Raw genomic sequence first — 17,737 nt, 5'->3', positions numbered from 1 at the left:
ACCTTTTCATCTTCGCGTATGATCTTTCTTTTTTAATATCATCCATTAATTGTAGTCTCCTTCGCCCCCTCCATCTCTTTCCCGCCACATACCTTCTAGCACGTCCCTCATGATACAATCTCTTCTTAGGCAATGTCCCAACCAGTTTCTCTTCCTTTTCCTAATAATATCTAAAAGTGTTCTTTTCTCACCCACCATTTCTAACACTCTCTCATTCGTTTCCGCTCGACCCAACTAATTCTTTCCATTCTTCTCCACACCCACATTTCGAAGGCTTCCAGTCGATTTTCATCACTTTTACGTAATGTCCATGTTTCCGCCCCATACAGTATAACACTCCACACGAAGCATTTTATGAGTCTTTTTCTCAACTCTTTGTTCAAGGTCCCACAAAACAGACTTTTCTTTCTTTTAAAGGCTTCTTTCGCCATTCCTATCCTTGCTTTTATTTCACGTTCGCATTTCATGTCATTACTAAGAATACTACCCAGGTATCGAAAACTATTTACTTGTTCTATTTTCTCCCCTCCTACTTTTATTTTTGACACAGATCCCTTCGTTCCAATCACCAGGGCTTTTGTCTTTCTAACATTTATTTTCATCCCATATTCTTCAAAGCCCTTCCTAATTTTTTCTAACATTTTATTGATTTTCTTTTCAGATTCTGCAACAAGCGCCATATCGTCTGCAAATCTTATGCATCTAATCATGATGCCTCCTACCGAAATGCCATCATCATCATGTAGGCTCTTTTTCACTATTTCTTCTAGATAGACATTAAATAGTGTTGGCGAGAGGCATCATCCTTGTCGAACTTCCCTTCCAATTGCACTCTCTTCCGTCAGTTCTTCCCCTATCCTAACACTTACTTGTTGGTTCGTGTATAAGTTTCTTATGAGTCTTCTATCTTTCCATTCCAACCCTATCTTTGTTAGAACTCCCAACAACAATTCCCAATTCACGCGATCAAAAGCCTTTTCTAGATCAATAAATACAACATAAACCTCTTTCCCTTTTTCTATAAATCTTTCACCGATCACGCTTAATAATCCAATAGCATCTCTTGTGCCCTTGCCTCTTCTGAACCCGAACTGTTCCTCCTCAACATCTTTATTTCTTCTTCCATATAACCTTCTGTTCAGTATTCGGAGCAGAATTTTATCTGCATGAGATATGAGACTAATAGTTCTATAATCCTCACATCTCTTTGGATGCGATTTCTTAGCCATCGGTATCATGATCGTTTTCAGAAAGTCTTTTGGCCATTCTCCTGTTTCATATATTTCATTGCATAGTCGGAACAATTCTTTCTTTCCCTTGTTTCCTATACTTTTAATGAATTCGATTGGTATGTTATTTATTCCGGTTGCCTTTCCATTCCTAATCTCGGATATAGCCTTTTCAAACTCATCCCGAAGAATACTAAATCCTTTATCATCCTCGCCTACTTCATTTTCCACTTCAACATTTAGGCTACACGGTCTATCCCTACTCTCATATAAGTCTTCAACGTATTCTTTCCACCTTCCTATGACCTCATTTCTCTCGCTGACTACCTTCTCATTCTTATTTTCTACTGCCATCATAATACCCCCTAGTTTCCTCCGAAATTCAATAGATTTCACCTCCTTGTACATTTCCTCATATTTCCCAACTCTTTCTAATTCTTCTATGGCCTCGCAGTTTCTTTTGTAAAACTCTTCCCTCGCTCTGTCTGTTTCTCTTCGTAATTCATTATTTAACTTTCTGTACATCTTTCTGCCCTCTTCTGTATCAACCTGTTTCCACATCTTCCTCTCCCTCATTTTCTGCAACACCTGCTCTGTAACCCATGGTTTCTTAGCAGTTTTGTGTTCGCGGTAACCTACTGCTTCTTCTGCAGCCTGCTGTAAGCAACGTTTAATATGTTCCCACCGTACGTTACTACCTACGCCTATCCTTTCCTCGTTTGAACATTTTTCTTCGAATTTTTCAGCGAAAAGATTTCTCACTTCCTCGTTTTTCAACTTTTCAGTATTCAACACTTTGTTACCTACTTTTCTTCTGCCTACATTTTTCAGTTGAATATCTACTTCGGCCAGCACAAGATTATGATCAGAGAAAATATCAGCCCCGGGAAGGGTCTTTGCGTTCTTTAAGCTATTCCGATACCTGTCCTAATCATAACATAGTCTATCTGATATCTTCCGCCGTCTATTGGTGATTTCCATGTATATCTTCTTCTCTTGTGCTGATTGAACCAAGTGTTCCCAATTACTAGTGAATTCTGTCTACAGAAATTCACCAGTCCCTCTCCCCTTTCATTTATTTCGCCTAAACCATATTTGCCTACGATACGACCTTCCTGTTTTTCTCCCACAATTGCATTGAAATCTCCCATTAGAATTATGCATGCACCCTTCTTCTCCCTATCTATAATTTCTTCTATTTTCTCATAATTTTCCTCTACTTCTTCATTGCATGCTATTTAAGAGATGTCACAGAATATTTTATAGGACTCCTCACGGTATAGATGCTAAATTTAGCAAATATACTTCTATGTAAATAACACTGTTAAAAATAATTTCTTAAATTTGAGAAACTGTTTCATATTTGTGCACCGAGACAATATTTTCTTTGAAATGAGATTTGGCAATTCTCGTTCATAAGGAAAGTAACATTATATTTTCTCGTTTCGCTTTATGGAACACCATCTACTTTTCTTCATTTCTCATTAATGAGAGTCTCAAACTCTTGTTTCTAAGAAAAGATGTTTTCGGTGCACAAATAAGAAACTCTTTCTCAGATTTAAGAAAGTATTCTCTTAACAGTTCAGATGTTAGTCCATAACGTCAGGAGAAAACAGTTATCTGCTAACAGTACTCACCATCTGTCTCTTCTTTGCCTCTTCTAATTCCTTCATATGTTTTGCCTCCTGGATAATTTGAAGGAATCGAGCTGAAAATTTCAAGCAATTCATGTTTATTATCGCGTCATGTATAAAAATATCCTAACTAGAATATAAACAATATCATCAGTGGCGTATTTACGATTTTGTTTCGGGGGACTTTGCCTGGAAATGTGAAAATTCTGCAAGATATTTCATTTACTTTACTATAGTAAGATTTCGGGGTGAGCTTAAGCCCGGAAGTCCCCCTTAAATACGCCACTGTCTATCATCAATGTACGATTGAAAGTATTCCTTTCACATGCTACAGTTTTACAATATTTTCCTCATGATAGATAATATCTACAAGGAATTAAACATTTAAACTAGTATATATGATATTGAAGTCAGGGCTAATTTTTAAATTCTACGGATTTAGGAGAAAACAGTAAAAAAACATTGAGATACGGTAAGATCTAGATAAGCAGGTCAAAATTTTCTTGCAACTCAATTAGCTAGGGTTGCCAATTGGCCGGTATTTCACAGGCCTGGTCAGTAGCCTAATATTGGGTCTTATGAATAAAACGGAGTCTTGACTCTGCTCATTTTGCTCATGAGTAAGGTGAGCAAGCTCTGTTTCATAAGCAAACTCCCGTGGTTCAGTGGTAGAGCGTTCACCTCCGGTGCTTGGGGTTCCTGGTTCGATCTCAGCTCGTGCCGTGTGGACTTTGTGGTGAACAGACACCGTGTTCGTGGGTTTTCTCGGGGTTCTCCCGTTTCCTCCCACTTTCGTCATTCCACCATGTCACTCATTTCTCATAATCACCGTCTCCTTTAGCCCAGCCGGTATAATCGTGGGAATTAAAACTCAAAGATTTCATTTCATTTTCATTTTTCATAGTTGTGAGAACTTACACCTAAATAACCTGAGCATGCTCATAGAATTTGGTCAACTCCGCGCCGAGACGGCCAAGCATGTAGCCTGTCAGATGTTTATGTAATTCAAACAAACGTATTAAATACGCGTATTAGGGATATAGAAGATAATTACGGAAAAAGGGATGCTTCTTTGCAAGCGTTTGTTGACATGATAAGAGATTATCCAATCATGGTTAGTAAATTCGTGTTGCCAGAAGTAAGACAAGAAAAAGTATCTGCATTTTCAACCATTAGGAAAACATATGAAGAATCATTTGGTGTCCCTGTTACAGAATCGCAGTTGAATAAGAAATAGACCAGGCTTAAGAAGAAAATGGACTGAAGAGGCGGGAAACAAGCCAATAAATCTGAATGATTAGAAAAATATTACTGAAGCTAATGGACGGTGATATCAATCCTGTTAGACCTATTAAGAGATTGAAGGTAAGCCTACTTTAGTCTAAAGTCATGCTATTTCTGGTTAAAATATAACAATTTACAATAAAGCAAGAATTCTTAACATGGGGTTTACGAACCACATGTTGTCCATGGATGGATGTGTTTAAGCGTCTCCCTGTGAGATAAAAATTAAGATTCAGCCTATAGCCTACAGTTCGTACTGTTAATTTATTTCTCACATATGTTTTTCGCTGTTATTTTTCTCGAAAGTATTTTCTCACATAAGCTTCATGTGCTAATAATGCAAAGTCGTCAATTTCGTGTGTGGGAACTGAGGTTGCAATTGAGATTAGTGAGGGAGAGCCACACTGAAGGGTAGTCAGCCCGAGTCCAAATGAGCATGTGCTCGAACGATATTAGTGGGCGCAAGCGATGAGAAGCTAGTGACTGCAAGCATCATTAAAGGATATGAGCCCGAGCCGGAATAAATGCAAGCCTCAACGAGAATACAGGCGCGACTTTCATTAAAAGTAATGAACCCAAGTACATATGAGTGTAAGTTCCAGTACTGTCAGTGAGCTTGAGCCAGTCGAAATAAACCCGCGTGAGTAAGCACGAGTCCAATTGAGATTTGTAAGCTAGAGTCCAAATAAGTGCGTGCCCGAAAGATATTAGAGAGTGCGAGCTCTAAGGAATCTAGTGAGTGGTTGAATTATCTGACAAGTAAACGTTCTCTCCCAAGAATCGGGGATCCGGAAACTGCGTATATATTTAGGTAGAGGAGGGCAACGAAGGAATACTGGTGAAATATACCGGGCCAAAAGCAAAGGATAAGTCCAATATGGCCACCAAAACCCCAATTACATAAGACACTGTCTGGACACCAGAGAATTTATTTTTCGTTATTATTTTCATAGTTTGTGTGCAGTGTTAACGACAGAAGAATTTGTAGCGATTTGACTAGACTAGAAAAGTTTTAAGATACAGCCAAACAAGACACTGCAAGAGTAAAATTTGTTTGCATGAGAAGCACCCTCCTTTAAAAGTGAACTCGACCAGTTTCACGACGATCATCCCATATGACGTGGGGAGCGATGTTGCCAAGTGTACGCAGTTGCCACCATTTGTACCGCAGCCATTAATTGGAAAGAAAGTGTTTGCAATCCATGATTCTGTATGATTTTAAATGTGGTTTAAATGAAACGGAGTCGCTGGAAAGACTGACACGAGCCTTTGGGGAGAGTGCACCAGTGTTTCCTTGGTTTTTAGAATTCAAACAGCACCGAACTTCATTAGAAGACAAGGGGTCCAGTGGAAAGCTATCAATATCCGTGACAGAGGAAAATATTGATGTCGTGGAGCAGATGATTATGGATGACCGCGAGTGATATCAAGTATGCTCTTGAGATTAATACACTGAGAGAAAGGTTTCATCTCGGTGGGTGCCACACAACTTGACTCAAAATCAAATTCTCACAAGAGTAGAGTGGTGTCAAGATATGCTTCAGATATTTCAAAGTGGGGACTCTAGGAGGGTTTCAGACATTTTGACGGTGACGAAATCTAGATTTACCAGTTCAACCCCAAGAGAAAGCGCAACTCATCTGTTTGGGTGTTTCCTACTGAAGTACCACCAATGAAAGTCAATAGGCCACGGAGTATAACGAAGAAAATGATGGACACATTCTTTTAAAAAGTGGACGGTTATTCTAGAAGACCAATGCATAGTTACTACCAAGTGGTACAAAGCGTTTGAATTGAAGTGTTCAACAGAATCAGGGAGAAGCGACCAAGGTCTGGTTTACGAGAAACCCAGCTTCACCATGACAATGACTCAGCCCTTTCTACCAACCTGAGTTGACTTAATTGACTATACCCTTGTTAAACTTTTATAACATCCTCCTACAGCCTCAATCTGGAACCTTGTTACTTTTTTCTGTTCCCTGTGTTGAAGTAGAAACTTCACGGGTATCGGTTTTCCATCCCTGAAGATGCTGTGGATGCCTACAAAGAACAGTTAGGTGCAATGCTTGAAGCTTAGTGGCACCAGAGCTTCCATGATTGGTTTAGAAAGATAAGACGTTGTGTGGAATGTCGGGGAGATTACTCCGAAAAATTATAATAATTATATATGTACGCAGAGCTGCATGTCTTAAAATGTTTCTATTGACCCTTGTAGTCTTACTTTTAGTATCTGCTATAGGCCTTAAAACAAGTACTCTGAGAACAAACTAAACTCTTAACACATGCTCATCCCTAAATTGCAAGAGCCAGTCAAGCAGCTCACTCAAAGGAGTCGTTCCATACAAGTCCTCGCAAAATTCTGCGTACAGGAACGTAACAAAAAATGCAAAACGTCATTATAACTGCTATGCCGATTATAGCAAATTTTGAGTTGTGCTGACGCAAACCGTTACGGAATATGCCTGAAACTAAAAAAAAAATCTTATTTAAAAGCCCGACCACAACAAAAGTTACCTCCTGGTTTCGATGCCCTGAAGTTAGCGAGGGTTTCTTGAAGAATTGCTTCGAGACTCCATAAGCTTTGGAACTTATTGCTTTCTTCTGCTTGTGCTCGCACCTGAAATTAAAATAAAGCAATGTTTTCAAAATGATCTATCCTCTGCTTTCACCATCATTTATTTATTTATTTGTTTATTGTTCTTCTCTAATTTTTTCAACTTCTGAAGTGAAAATTCAATTTAGTGCCTGTGTATTTGCTCACTGTCAGGAAGATAGTTTATTGTCATCTCTTAATTTCTTATAATCGAATTTCGTCAGTTCTAAGACTATACTGTGTGATTCTTCTTTCTCTAATATCATCATAAATGTGAACTAGAGTTTAAATAACAATTGGAAGGCAAGTAATTCATAAACAAAATAGAAAAGAAATGAAAGTCTACAAAACTAACTTAAAATATTCTTTAGGAAAATTGACACTGTGTTTAAGATATCTTTTATGAATATACCTCGCATTGTTCAGGAACACGTCTCCATTTGCATATTATTCTTAATAGAATCATTTTCATGAAATTTAACAAATTAATTTGTTTAAAATTGCCTAATCAAATAAAAATAAATTTAAAAAATTGGGCATTTTAGTTTACTAAACACTGCCTGATAAATCAATATTATTAGCGCTTACCTTTCCTAACCAAGCTTGTGTTATTATTTTAAGTAGATTTCTCATCTTTTTCTTGTCTTCACCACTTCTTCTCTTGGCTTCAGTTTTCTTTATACTCTGCAGTAACTCTGCGTTAAAAATCACAAAGGAAAAGAATAATTTCAGACTCCCTTATGTATGTAATTTTCTACATCATTGAAAACACCGTGGAAAAACAAACAAATTTTGTAGAAAAATGTTTTACGTTTAGGATACCATTTACGAAATAGTCACCACTTAATTGTGACTTCTTTACAACGATAACATGTATAATATGTATTTATTTTGTTCATTTATTTTATTTAATATTCGGAGCATAAGTGCTATTCAGCAAAAGTGCTATATACATATAATACAGCAAGACGCCATTTAATAAAGACGTGAATCCAATCACTGTAAAACAATTCATAAGTAAAGAGAAATATATTGAGTTTTAAGTGATTAAAACGTGATTGTAATATTTTTATATGGTGTATACTATAAGATTTGAACAAACCAAACTGTGGTGTTATATCTTGCACAGTTTGTAAAAACGTCCAATTGTAATAAATTATTAAAGGCAGGAGATAAAAAGATGAATCAAAAAGTGAGATAGGAAAATGTCAGAAGCCGCATCGAATGAATGCTCTTTGTATGACGTATATTATAGGGCCTCGGGGAGGGGGGAGCATGCACAAATTTTAGCTAGCACGGTATGTAATTTAATACATTATTAAAAGTATCGTGAATAAGTAATTAACTGTTGTATGTACATATTTTTTTCCCGTTAGGCACCTCTTACGAAATAGTCACTACTGAATTTTGAATTCTTGCATAGTTGAATAAAACTCAATTATTAGTGGCAATATCGTAAACGTTGGCTGTGCAGACACTATTAATTAAATGATGGCTATTTTGTAGACGGTGCTCTACAAGAAAAAGCATTTCTATAAAAGTTGTTTCTTTCTATTATTTCTTCAATTATGTAAAATATTACGTCTTCAGTGGCGTTCTTACACCCTTGCATACCGTGCGTTGTAAGGGCAATGAAGCTAGGAGACCCAAATGGTATTGTATTAACGGAAGGGGCCAAGATTATCTTTTTTGCTGCGGAGAGCTTTAAAAAGTTACCAACACATACGTTCTGCCTATTTAAAATTGTGCAGGGTCCGGGTCCCCTGATAAGTCCCCTCAGAGAAGCAGGGTGCTCTATTCGGTGTACCTTCTGACATTTCCTTATCTCTTTATTTCATCCTTTTATCTCTTATGTCCAACCATTTCTAACTTATAAGCACTGGGTTTTTTCTAAAACAACCGATCTATAAAATGCTTCCTTGAACAAAGAATTAAGAAAATAAATTACGAGTATAACATAATTTGCATGGAGTGTTGCATTATGGATGAAAATTCGAACATTACAAAAAATGGATTAAAAACATTTTAAAATGAGGATATAAGGAAGAGTGAAGAAAAACTAATCGACGAACGGCAAAGACAATTACGAGGGATTGGTAAAAGCAGGATAGAAAAGAGGTAATTAAAAGGAGAAAAATGTTAGGATATTGTTTGAAAAGTAATTTTTCTTCGAAGTATATAGCAAAAGGAAACGGGGGGCAAACACAATGCAACTAATGTACTATATTAAAGTGGCTAGAAAAGAAGGGAAGAAGGAAACACAGTTGATGTACACTGTGTACGATATTCAAGCGGCGAAAAGAAAATGTAATTGATATATGATATTGAAGAGGCGAAAAAATAAGGGAAAGAAAATGTAATTGATGCTCGAAATTAAAGACGCTGAAATGGCAGAGGAAATCACAATTAATGTGCTATAGTAAAGACGCTGTAAAAGAAACAAATGCAATTGTTGTACGAAATTGAAAAAGCCTAAAAGAGGGTTGTAAAGAAAATACAATTGATGTACGATATTAAGAGTGCTAAACGAAAGGAAAGGAAATGTGGTTAGTGTACAATTAAAGAGGCTAAGAAAAAATGAAAATGCAATTGATGTACGTTATTAAATGTGCTAGAAAGGAGGTAATGAAAATGCAATTGATGTATAATGATCAAGGGTTAGAAAATGCAATTGATGTATAATATAAGGAAGCTAAAACAGGAGAAGAGAAAGTGCAATTGATGTACAATATTAAAGAGGCTAAAGTTCTGGGGCAGGGGAAGAAATTACAACTAATGTACTATGTTAAGAGGCTACAAAAGAAAAATGCAAGTGATGTTTAATATTAAAGGTGTTAGAAAGAAGGGCAGGAAAAGCAATTAATATACGATATTAAAGGCGCTAGAAAGAAGGGTAAGAAAATGCAATTAATGTGTGATATTAAAGAGGCTAAAGAAGAGGAAAGAAAATGTAACTGACGTACACTTTTAGAGATTGAAAAGGGCTGGTAAAGAAAATCCAATTGATGTACTACATTAAATATGCTAAAAAAAAAAGAGAGAGAAAGGAAATGCAGTTGATGTACGATATTGAAGAGGCTAGAAAGAAACGAAAATGCAATTGATATACGTGTATGTTATTAAAGGGTCTAGAAAGGAGGGATAGAAAAAATTGGTGTTCGATATTAAAGATGCTAAATAAGGGGAAGAGAAAATATAATTGGTATACGATATCATAGAGTCTAAAATGTGTAGTAAAGAAAATGTAATTGATGACGATATTGGAGAGGCTTAAATAAAAAACTGTGATTGATATACGATAGTAAAGAGTACTAAAAGGGAAACGAAAATGCAATTGATATAAGATATTAAGGAATGTAGAAAGAAAGGAAAAAATGCAACTCATGTACGGTATTACAAAAACTGAAAACGAAGGAAAGGAAATGCAGTTGTACGATATTAAAGAGACAAACAAAAGTGGAAGAGAGAACGCATTTGATATATATTATTAGACACTAAAAATAAAGGTGCAGAGAAATGCAATTGATGTACGATATATTAAAGAGGCTAAAAGGTGAGAACAATATACAATAGGCTAAATGGTGCGACAGGAAATGAAATTGACGTACAATATTAAAGATTCAAAAAAGAAAGAAAATGCAATTCATGCACGATATTAAAAGGACTAAAAAGGAAAAATATAATTGATATAGGATATTAAAGGAGCAAAAGAAGAAATAAAATTTTGTTGATGAACGATATTAGAGGAGATAATTCTTGCATGAAGACGAAGATACTACCAAGTAGATGTCCGTAGTACTGTAAATTTGTCAACTTGCAACAAGAGAGCATTCAGTGATGACATAATGTTTGTTGAAAATCATAATCATACAAACGTTATGAAATGGAATATACAGTATATCTTATGTACAGCTTCAAATTCTGGACACATTAATTTTTTCCACATACATTACCTAGTAGATAGATGTAGAAAGGTAGTAAAAGAAGCGGACAATTGCAGAATCTGTTAGTTCTAATGGGTTTCATCGTGTTTTACAAGCTAGAGAAAGTGTTGTATTCTTAGGTGGTATATTGGAAAGTAGGTGAGGATTCTCCTGCATTGTGAATGACCTGTATCACGTGATTTTTATTCTCTCGCAATTTACTTGATGAACAATCTTTGATTGCGATTATATTAAAAACTCCTTGTTAAACTTGATTGTGATGTAATAAAATATCGTAATAACTTTTATTGGATCATATGCATAGCATACTCATTAAATTTGATTGTGACGTAATAATTTTTATTCGATCGCTTTCGTAGGAAGCTCAGCTTATGTAGTAGTTTGTATCTTTTATTCTTTTCTTCGATATGAAGCTCATTAGAACAGCTATGCTATGATCATACTAAAAAATAAAATTAACCTCGAACCCAGCTTTTTAATTGGATCGTATCTTTTATTCTCTCGTAATAATTTTTATCGGATCGTATGTATAGCATACTCGTTAAATTTGATTGTGACGTAATAAATGTTATTCGATCACTTCCGTAGGAAACAGCTTATGTAATAGTTCGTATATTTTCTTTCTTTTACTTCGATATAAAACCCATTAGAACAGCTATTGTGTGATCAAACAAAAAAATAAAATTTATCTCGAACCCAGTTTTTTAAAATTGGATCGTCTTTTATTCTTTTGCTTAGATATAAAGCTCATTAGAACAGCTATGTTGTGACCATATTTAAAATTCATTTAAAAATAGTTGTTAAAACTTAATCCCTATGGTACCTGAAGTCCCTGTAAAGAATGGTCCCTATGTCCCCTGTAGGAGAAGAGGAAGAAAACCGTCCCTGTTCCCCCTGTAAAGAATGGTTCTGCAAACTCGTTTTTGAAAATTTGATTGCGATCCATAAAAATTCTGGAGGGAATAAACTCTATTCATGCGGGACTTGGTTTTATTCGTTCGCTTTATGTGGAAGCTCTTGATACTGGTACATATACAGAGCATGGTCTTCGTACGTTCTTCTCTTCTGAAGTCAGGAGACTAACTGAAGTTTTCGCGGGCTTTTGGAACCCGGATGGATGGACGTAAGTGAAAGTTGGTGGCGTAAGGTAAGTACCTTAGTGCTACGTGACATCACAGAATGCCGACGACGCAGTAGCAAAGAAGTTGGCGCCGCGGTGAGTAGACATCAAAGAATACAGACGACTAATCGAAAATAAGTTTGAGGCGCGAAGGGTGAACACGTGATTGTCTTGTGAGTGTGAAAATACTTTAAATACTGGTTATAAGAGAAAAAAATATATAAAGGTACATCATGCAGTCCTATGAGGAAAAGGATCATTGCAATAGTAATATTGAAGCATCATCATCTAATGCTGAATCAGAAATACACGAATCATCGTCAGATAAAGAATTCGATATTGACGCAATAGAATCACCAGTGCTAACAGTTTCAGAAAAACCAGCATCATCTCCGCCTGAGTTTTAGACTGTTGTTGTAATAGTCAGAAAGTGGACCCTGAATGTATAAAGAAGGCTATTGAAAAATGGTATTTCAACGACACATTAATATGGGATGGTTGTAGAGAACGGCATCCGTTTATGATTATGCTCATGATTGTATGAATGTAGCCTGAAAGTCATTGAAAACCCGTGCTTGGAGTACTATAGCAAGTACTAGTGTTGAAGATGTGTTTTACCTGTATGCAAACATATTATTGGAATATTAACAAGAGAAAAGTCTATGAAACATATGTGGAATTATTAAAAGATACGGAATATCACCCGGAATTACTGTACGTTTTATTAAGAAAAGACCGACTGAAAAAATGTATTCAAATAGTGCTAGTGTTTCATGTTTATGTACTGCTGAAATTATTAATGTGAATTGTGTATTAAAACAATAAAAGTATACTTACGTAATAATAATCCAATTGAATGCGTGGTACGCAAATTAAATATTCTTCATGATTGTACCCATCTTCATAATACTGGAACATTTAAAGTGAAGTACTTATCTCTTGATAACTCTTAATGAACTTTTTGAAGTGCTTGAACAAGATAATAGTGAAATCTCATTTATTTCCTTTATGAGTAAAACTTGTGTTCTTTTAAAAAATACAGAATTTGTTGAACATATTATTCCGTTCTTTATTCAGCACACAAATGAAATTTCACCATGTGTAAATCAATATCTTATTGATATTCTAGGTTTTAAAATGGCCGATAATGAATGTATTATTCGCGAGTTTTGTGTAACCGCATGCGATGACACATTAAATTTCCATTGCTTGGTAAAATCTCCAATAGAATACCATTTACTGTCATTAGGTTGCCAAAAATAAATAGACTGGTTAACATTAAATTTACACGATTTGGTGGGACAGCAAAACTGGATATACTGTATCATTTTTACGGAACCTTGTATATCAATTATATGCAGTGAATTCCGTTCCAAAAACCATTCGCGTATTTAATTGCATAACTAAATCTGCAGCTACATAAATGCGTATACATAAAGAATAACTTTCTCAATAGGAAATTTTTAACGTGTATTTTCAGAAGACATTAAGCAAAAGTTATCTTTACTGCGGTGTAATTTTACACGGAAACTTACTTTAGTGGGAAACATACGATGTAAACTTACGTCAGTATGAAGACGTGAGTACATTCTAAAATATTTACTATTTTTCACATTAGCACGTTTTTCAAAACCAGCATTTGTATATTCCAATTTAAAATATTTTGCTGTATCTTTATGCCACTTTTCACATGCTAAATGTGTTTGAGAAGCATCATAAAAATAATTTAATAATGTTTCAATATATGCAAGATAAGGATAAGATCCTGATGAACTAATTAATCATTTAACGAAATATCAATTTGACTAAATAATGAATGTAGGAAATTATTTACTGGTGCAACACTATCATCTATTTGTATCACCACCTTTTGTGATTTTAGAACGCACATAAAGATATAAATATGCAGGATGATTAAATTCTCCTGTTTCTCCAGGAATAACAAATTCAATAGGTCCGTCTGAGGTTAATGTAGAAATAGGACGATATTCCGCATTTGTAGTTGCTTCAATAGTTGTTTGTTTCATTGGTATAGAAAATAAATCAAATTCATTGGTACAACATTCAGAACTATTTGAATTTAGGAATGTCATTAAGAAAAGAAATCGTTTATATGTTTACGTTTTGTCGGTGATCCACACTTTACAATTGCAGGAGCCTTCCTTTTGCGTGATCGCCTCGTACCGCTACAAGTTAGCAACTCTCCAGCTTTATTAATGTTTTTGTCTTTAAACTATCACCAGCTGCTTTTACACGTGCGCGAACAGATTCTTTAAATGGACGATTTTCCAATACAACACCCGCAACATGTATACCTGTTTGTAATGCCTGACGCCCTACAGTTTTTGAACCTTGTTTAAGAAATGGTAAACAAAACGAAATAAACCTTTAAAGAAACTACCTATACCATGTCCCCTTTGGTATACAAGTCCTGAAAATATGGTATTCCACGCCCACGGTGATAAGAAACAAGTCTCAATCTAATATTTATTATTATTATTATTATTATTATTATTATTATAGATATATTTGGCTTTGTAATGGCAGAAAGCCTGCATTTTACATTATGATATTATCAAACATCAATATTACAATTATTTATTAAAATTGAAACAAACCTTAACAGTTACAATTACTTAACGTTATGTTCATCAAAAGTTAACTGCCAGAAATATCTTCATAATTTTTTTTGAATATTAATTAACAAAATAAAGTCACAAAAGAATTATAGGAATTAAAAAAATAGTTGAAAATAGACTGACAATAATTATGACAATGAAATTTCACTTCCAAAAATAAAAATTATTATTAAACATAAGTTCAAAACTTATTTATATTCAAATCTTCTGCTTCCATCTTATTAAATATTTGTTAATGAAATCTATAGCCTATAAAAAAAATGAAAAGATTCTACTTTCTTCAGGTTGTCTTCAAGTTCTCCTTATGCCAGTTTAAAGTGTTCTATCTAAGGTAAAAGATTTCTTCAAGCTTATGGGAAGAAGGGAAGGAACTCAAAATACTGACAGCATTGCCTTTTTGTATGGCTATGCTTACGCGTTGCAGTAAAAATTGATAGCTTCTAGGGTCTCCTGTTTTTGCTGTCAGACTTGCTCCTAGTTCTTTCAAAAAATCCATTGCTTCTTTGCTGAAGACACCTGTTGTTTCGGTAGCAAAGGCTATAAAATGATGGTCTTCTTTAAGTTTAGAGTACTTTGAGTGTTTGCGTGAACAAGCCGCTTCCGCTGCGCTCCCTGCTTTTATACTTGTGGATTGTAGATAAGATTTAGCAAACGTATCCGCACATGTGACATCCCAGACTAATCTTAGACCCTTTTTCCACGGAATTAATGTTATTCCGTCTGGCCGTTTACCATCGTTCCTGAACATTCCTGGAGGTTCTAATATACTCGGAAAGTCGATGCTTGCAAGAGTTCTTTTGAGTATGTTGTTTAATTCGCTATGACGTGCAAATCTTCCTCCACTTTTGTTGCAGCTCAAAGCATGAAGACCTTTCTTGTCCATCTTGTTGTTGCAGGTGCAAATAAATTCATGACAAATATTCAGGCCTAAGCGCAATCCTATGCAGATTTTGAAAAAGTTGTCATTCAAGAATGTCCCTATGTTTATAGATGGTGTTGACTGTAGCCATGCTCCTGATTCCTTCTCTCTTAAAGCTTTGATGCGTGCACTTTCAATGTCGTTTTCAGCGACTATTTCGTGTTCGATTACCTCGTTTAGAATAATTTGATCCCATTGTTTCTGTGACTCTTTTAAAACCGGGGTTTTTCCATCGTAAATGCCTTTCCAAATTTCCAAAGCCTCTGCCAAATGGCTTATTCCCACTTCGTCAACTGGATAATTTAAAATTTTGGAAACGAGTGGCAACGCTCCGTGCCAAGAGGAAATGAAGGCAGGAAGGCATATGTCTGAAGCCTTTCTTATGCCTAAACCACCAACTCTGATGGGAAGGCTTGCTTGAGTCCATTGCGTTTCGTTGATATTGAAATTTATTGTTGATTGTAACGCTTTCTTCAGTATGTGATCCATTTGTAAAAGTCTGGAGGGATTGACCCATGTTGGAACTGTTCGGAGAAAGTAGGTTTGTTTAGGAATGCCGAAGCAATTTTTGAGCAAAAAAAAAGCAATGTGGGCTGGTAAACTTTCTAATCGGAATGATATTCTTTTGAGGTCATTCAGGTGTTTCTCGAAATGGTATTCGATTCCTTCTTCGTGTAGTGGTGAACCCAGCAATGAGATCTCATTATTTTTCACTATTCGTATAATAATCATCATTATTATTATTTAGCAGATGCAGGAGAGCGTTTAAAATGTAGTGTCACGGTCAGTGTCTCAGATCGAAATGGCATATTTCGCCCAGTGTGATCTTTTAATAGTATTTCGATTGTGTTAAAGCAAAATTTTGCAAGTGGCATATAATGAATATCCTCAAAGGTAATTGTTTGAACTTTTCCGTATTTAATATCAGAGATTGTTGCTATACGTAATAATGGTGCTTTTGTATCACCTAAAATTGATATTGTATAATATCTGTATAAATAAAACTTTGATGTGGATATCCAATATCTACATATCGTTGTTTGAATCCGCGACGTTCTTTCACAAGCTCCGATATTTTAGAAAAAACTAATTGTAAAGCTAATGTAGTGACAATGTAACTGATTCTACACGTTCATCAAATTCAACATGTACAATATTTGAAAAACTAAATCTTATAAATCTTGATACTGTGTTTAATTCATCTATTAAATGATGAATGGTTGGATAATATCCAACAGCAACTTTACTTTTAAAACTTGTACAATATAACATTTTCACCTTTGGTAACATTATAACATGTTAATAGAATGTGTACTTCACTTAACCCCACTTACCAATTAAACTTTGATAATTATATATTACTTTTAATTGATTAATAAAATGTGTTCGACTGTTTGTAGGATGCACATTTGTACTTTTAGAAATACTTTCACAATCATCATCAAGAATCATCAATACTTTTAGAAATCATTTTTGTTTAAAGTGAAGTGTCAAGTTTGTAATGCACTCCTTCCACAGTACAACACAGTGTTGTTGACATTTTAAATGAAGTTATTGTACAAACCTTTTAATATTGTTGCTTTCACGTGCTTTTACACGTCGACGTAAGACAGATGGTATTCGGGATCCACTAATTCTCTGACACTACAACAATAAAACGTTACGGTTGTTAGATCTCACAATTTGGTTCAGTTATTCCAGCTGTGGGCTCGGTTCTACAATGGAACACGTTGAACGTTACCTAGCATGAACTGAGCCGAAGTTTAGCCCATGGCAATGGTCGCCACCCTCGCGCAAAATGGCTTGGGAAATCAAACAGAATAAACAGGATCTAGGCGACATGTGAAGCAACTTCGTTGTAACTTATCCGAAATACACATAATATGGAAACAAGAATATAGATTTGTCACACACACACACACACACACACATATATATATATATATATATATAAAACTAAATTTGCAATACTACCATTGATTGAAATTTCCATTAACATTTTGGAATTCAAGAACATTTAATGGACACAGTACAGAATATTACAACAACCACTGGTAAGTAATGTTTTACTACATTAAATTCCCATATTAATAGTGACTAATAGTATATGTAATTTTCTTCTTTTAGTGATATTTGCTTAAGATATTAGGTTAAGTTCTTAGTTGTACATTTGGTCTAGATTTCGTATTTTATATATATATATATATATATATATATATATATATATATATATATATATATATATATATATATATATATTTCATTCATATCTCTTCTTTATATCATGTATAATTAACTTTTCTTTCATATATCTTTTCCTTCTTACTATATTAATGTAAAATATATTCTTTATTTATTCGTACAGATACGTTGAA

At 34.8% G+C, this 17,737-nt stretch overlaps 1 protein-coding gene across 1 annotated transcript in view; it reads right to left on the bottom strand.

Moving 5' to 3' along the window:
* Positions 1 to 17,737, bottom strand: part of LOC145673046 (uncharacterized) — a 106,654-nt gene that overhangs the window by 29,896 nt on the left and 59,021 nt on the right. The window contains exons 6-8 of the mRNA XM_081742383.1: positions 7,329 to 7,435; positions 6,662 to 6,764; positions 2,867 to 2,937 (exon numbers count right to left, since the gene is read on the bottom strand). Coding sequence (XP_081598509.1) covers positions 2,867 to 2,937; positions 6,662 to 6,764; positions 7,329 to 7,435 — 281 coding nt within the window. The remainder of the gene's footprint in view (positions 1 to 2,866; positions 2,938 to 6,661; positions 6,765 to 7,328; positions 7,436 to 17,737) is intronic.

Source organism: Thermobia domestica, chromosome 16, assembly GCF_964235325.1.
Source record: "Thermobia domestica chromosome 16, izTheDome1.hap1.1, whole genome shotgun sequence".
Classification (NCBI taxonomy): domain Eukaryota; kingdom Metazoa; phylum Arthropoda; class Insecta; order Zygentoma; family Lepismatidae; genus Thermobia; species Thermobia domestica.
The sequence above is the reverse complement of the archived record's forward strand: the minus strand, read 5'-3'. Positions and strand labels throughout refer to the sequence as shown.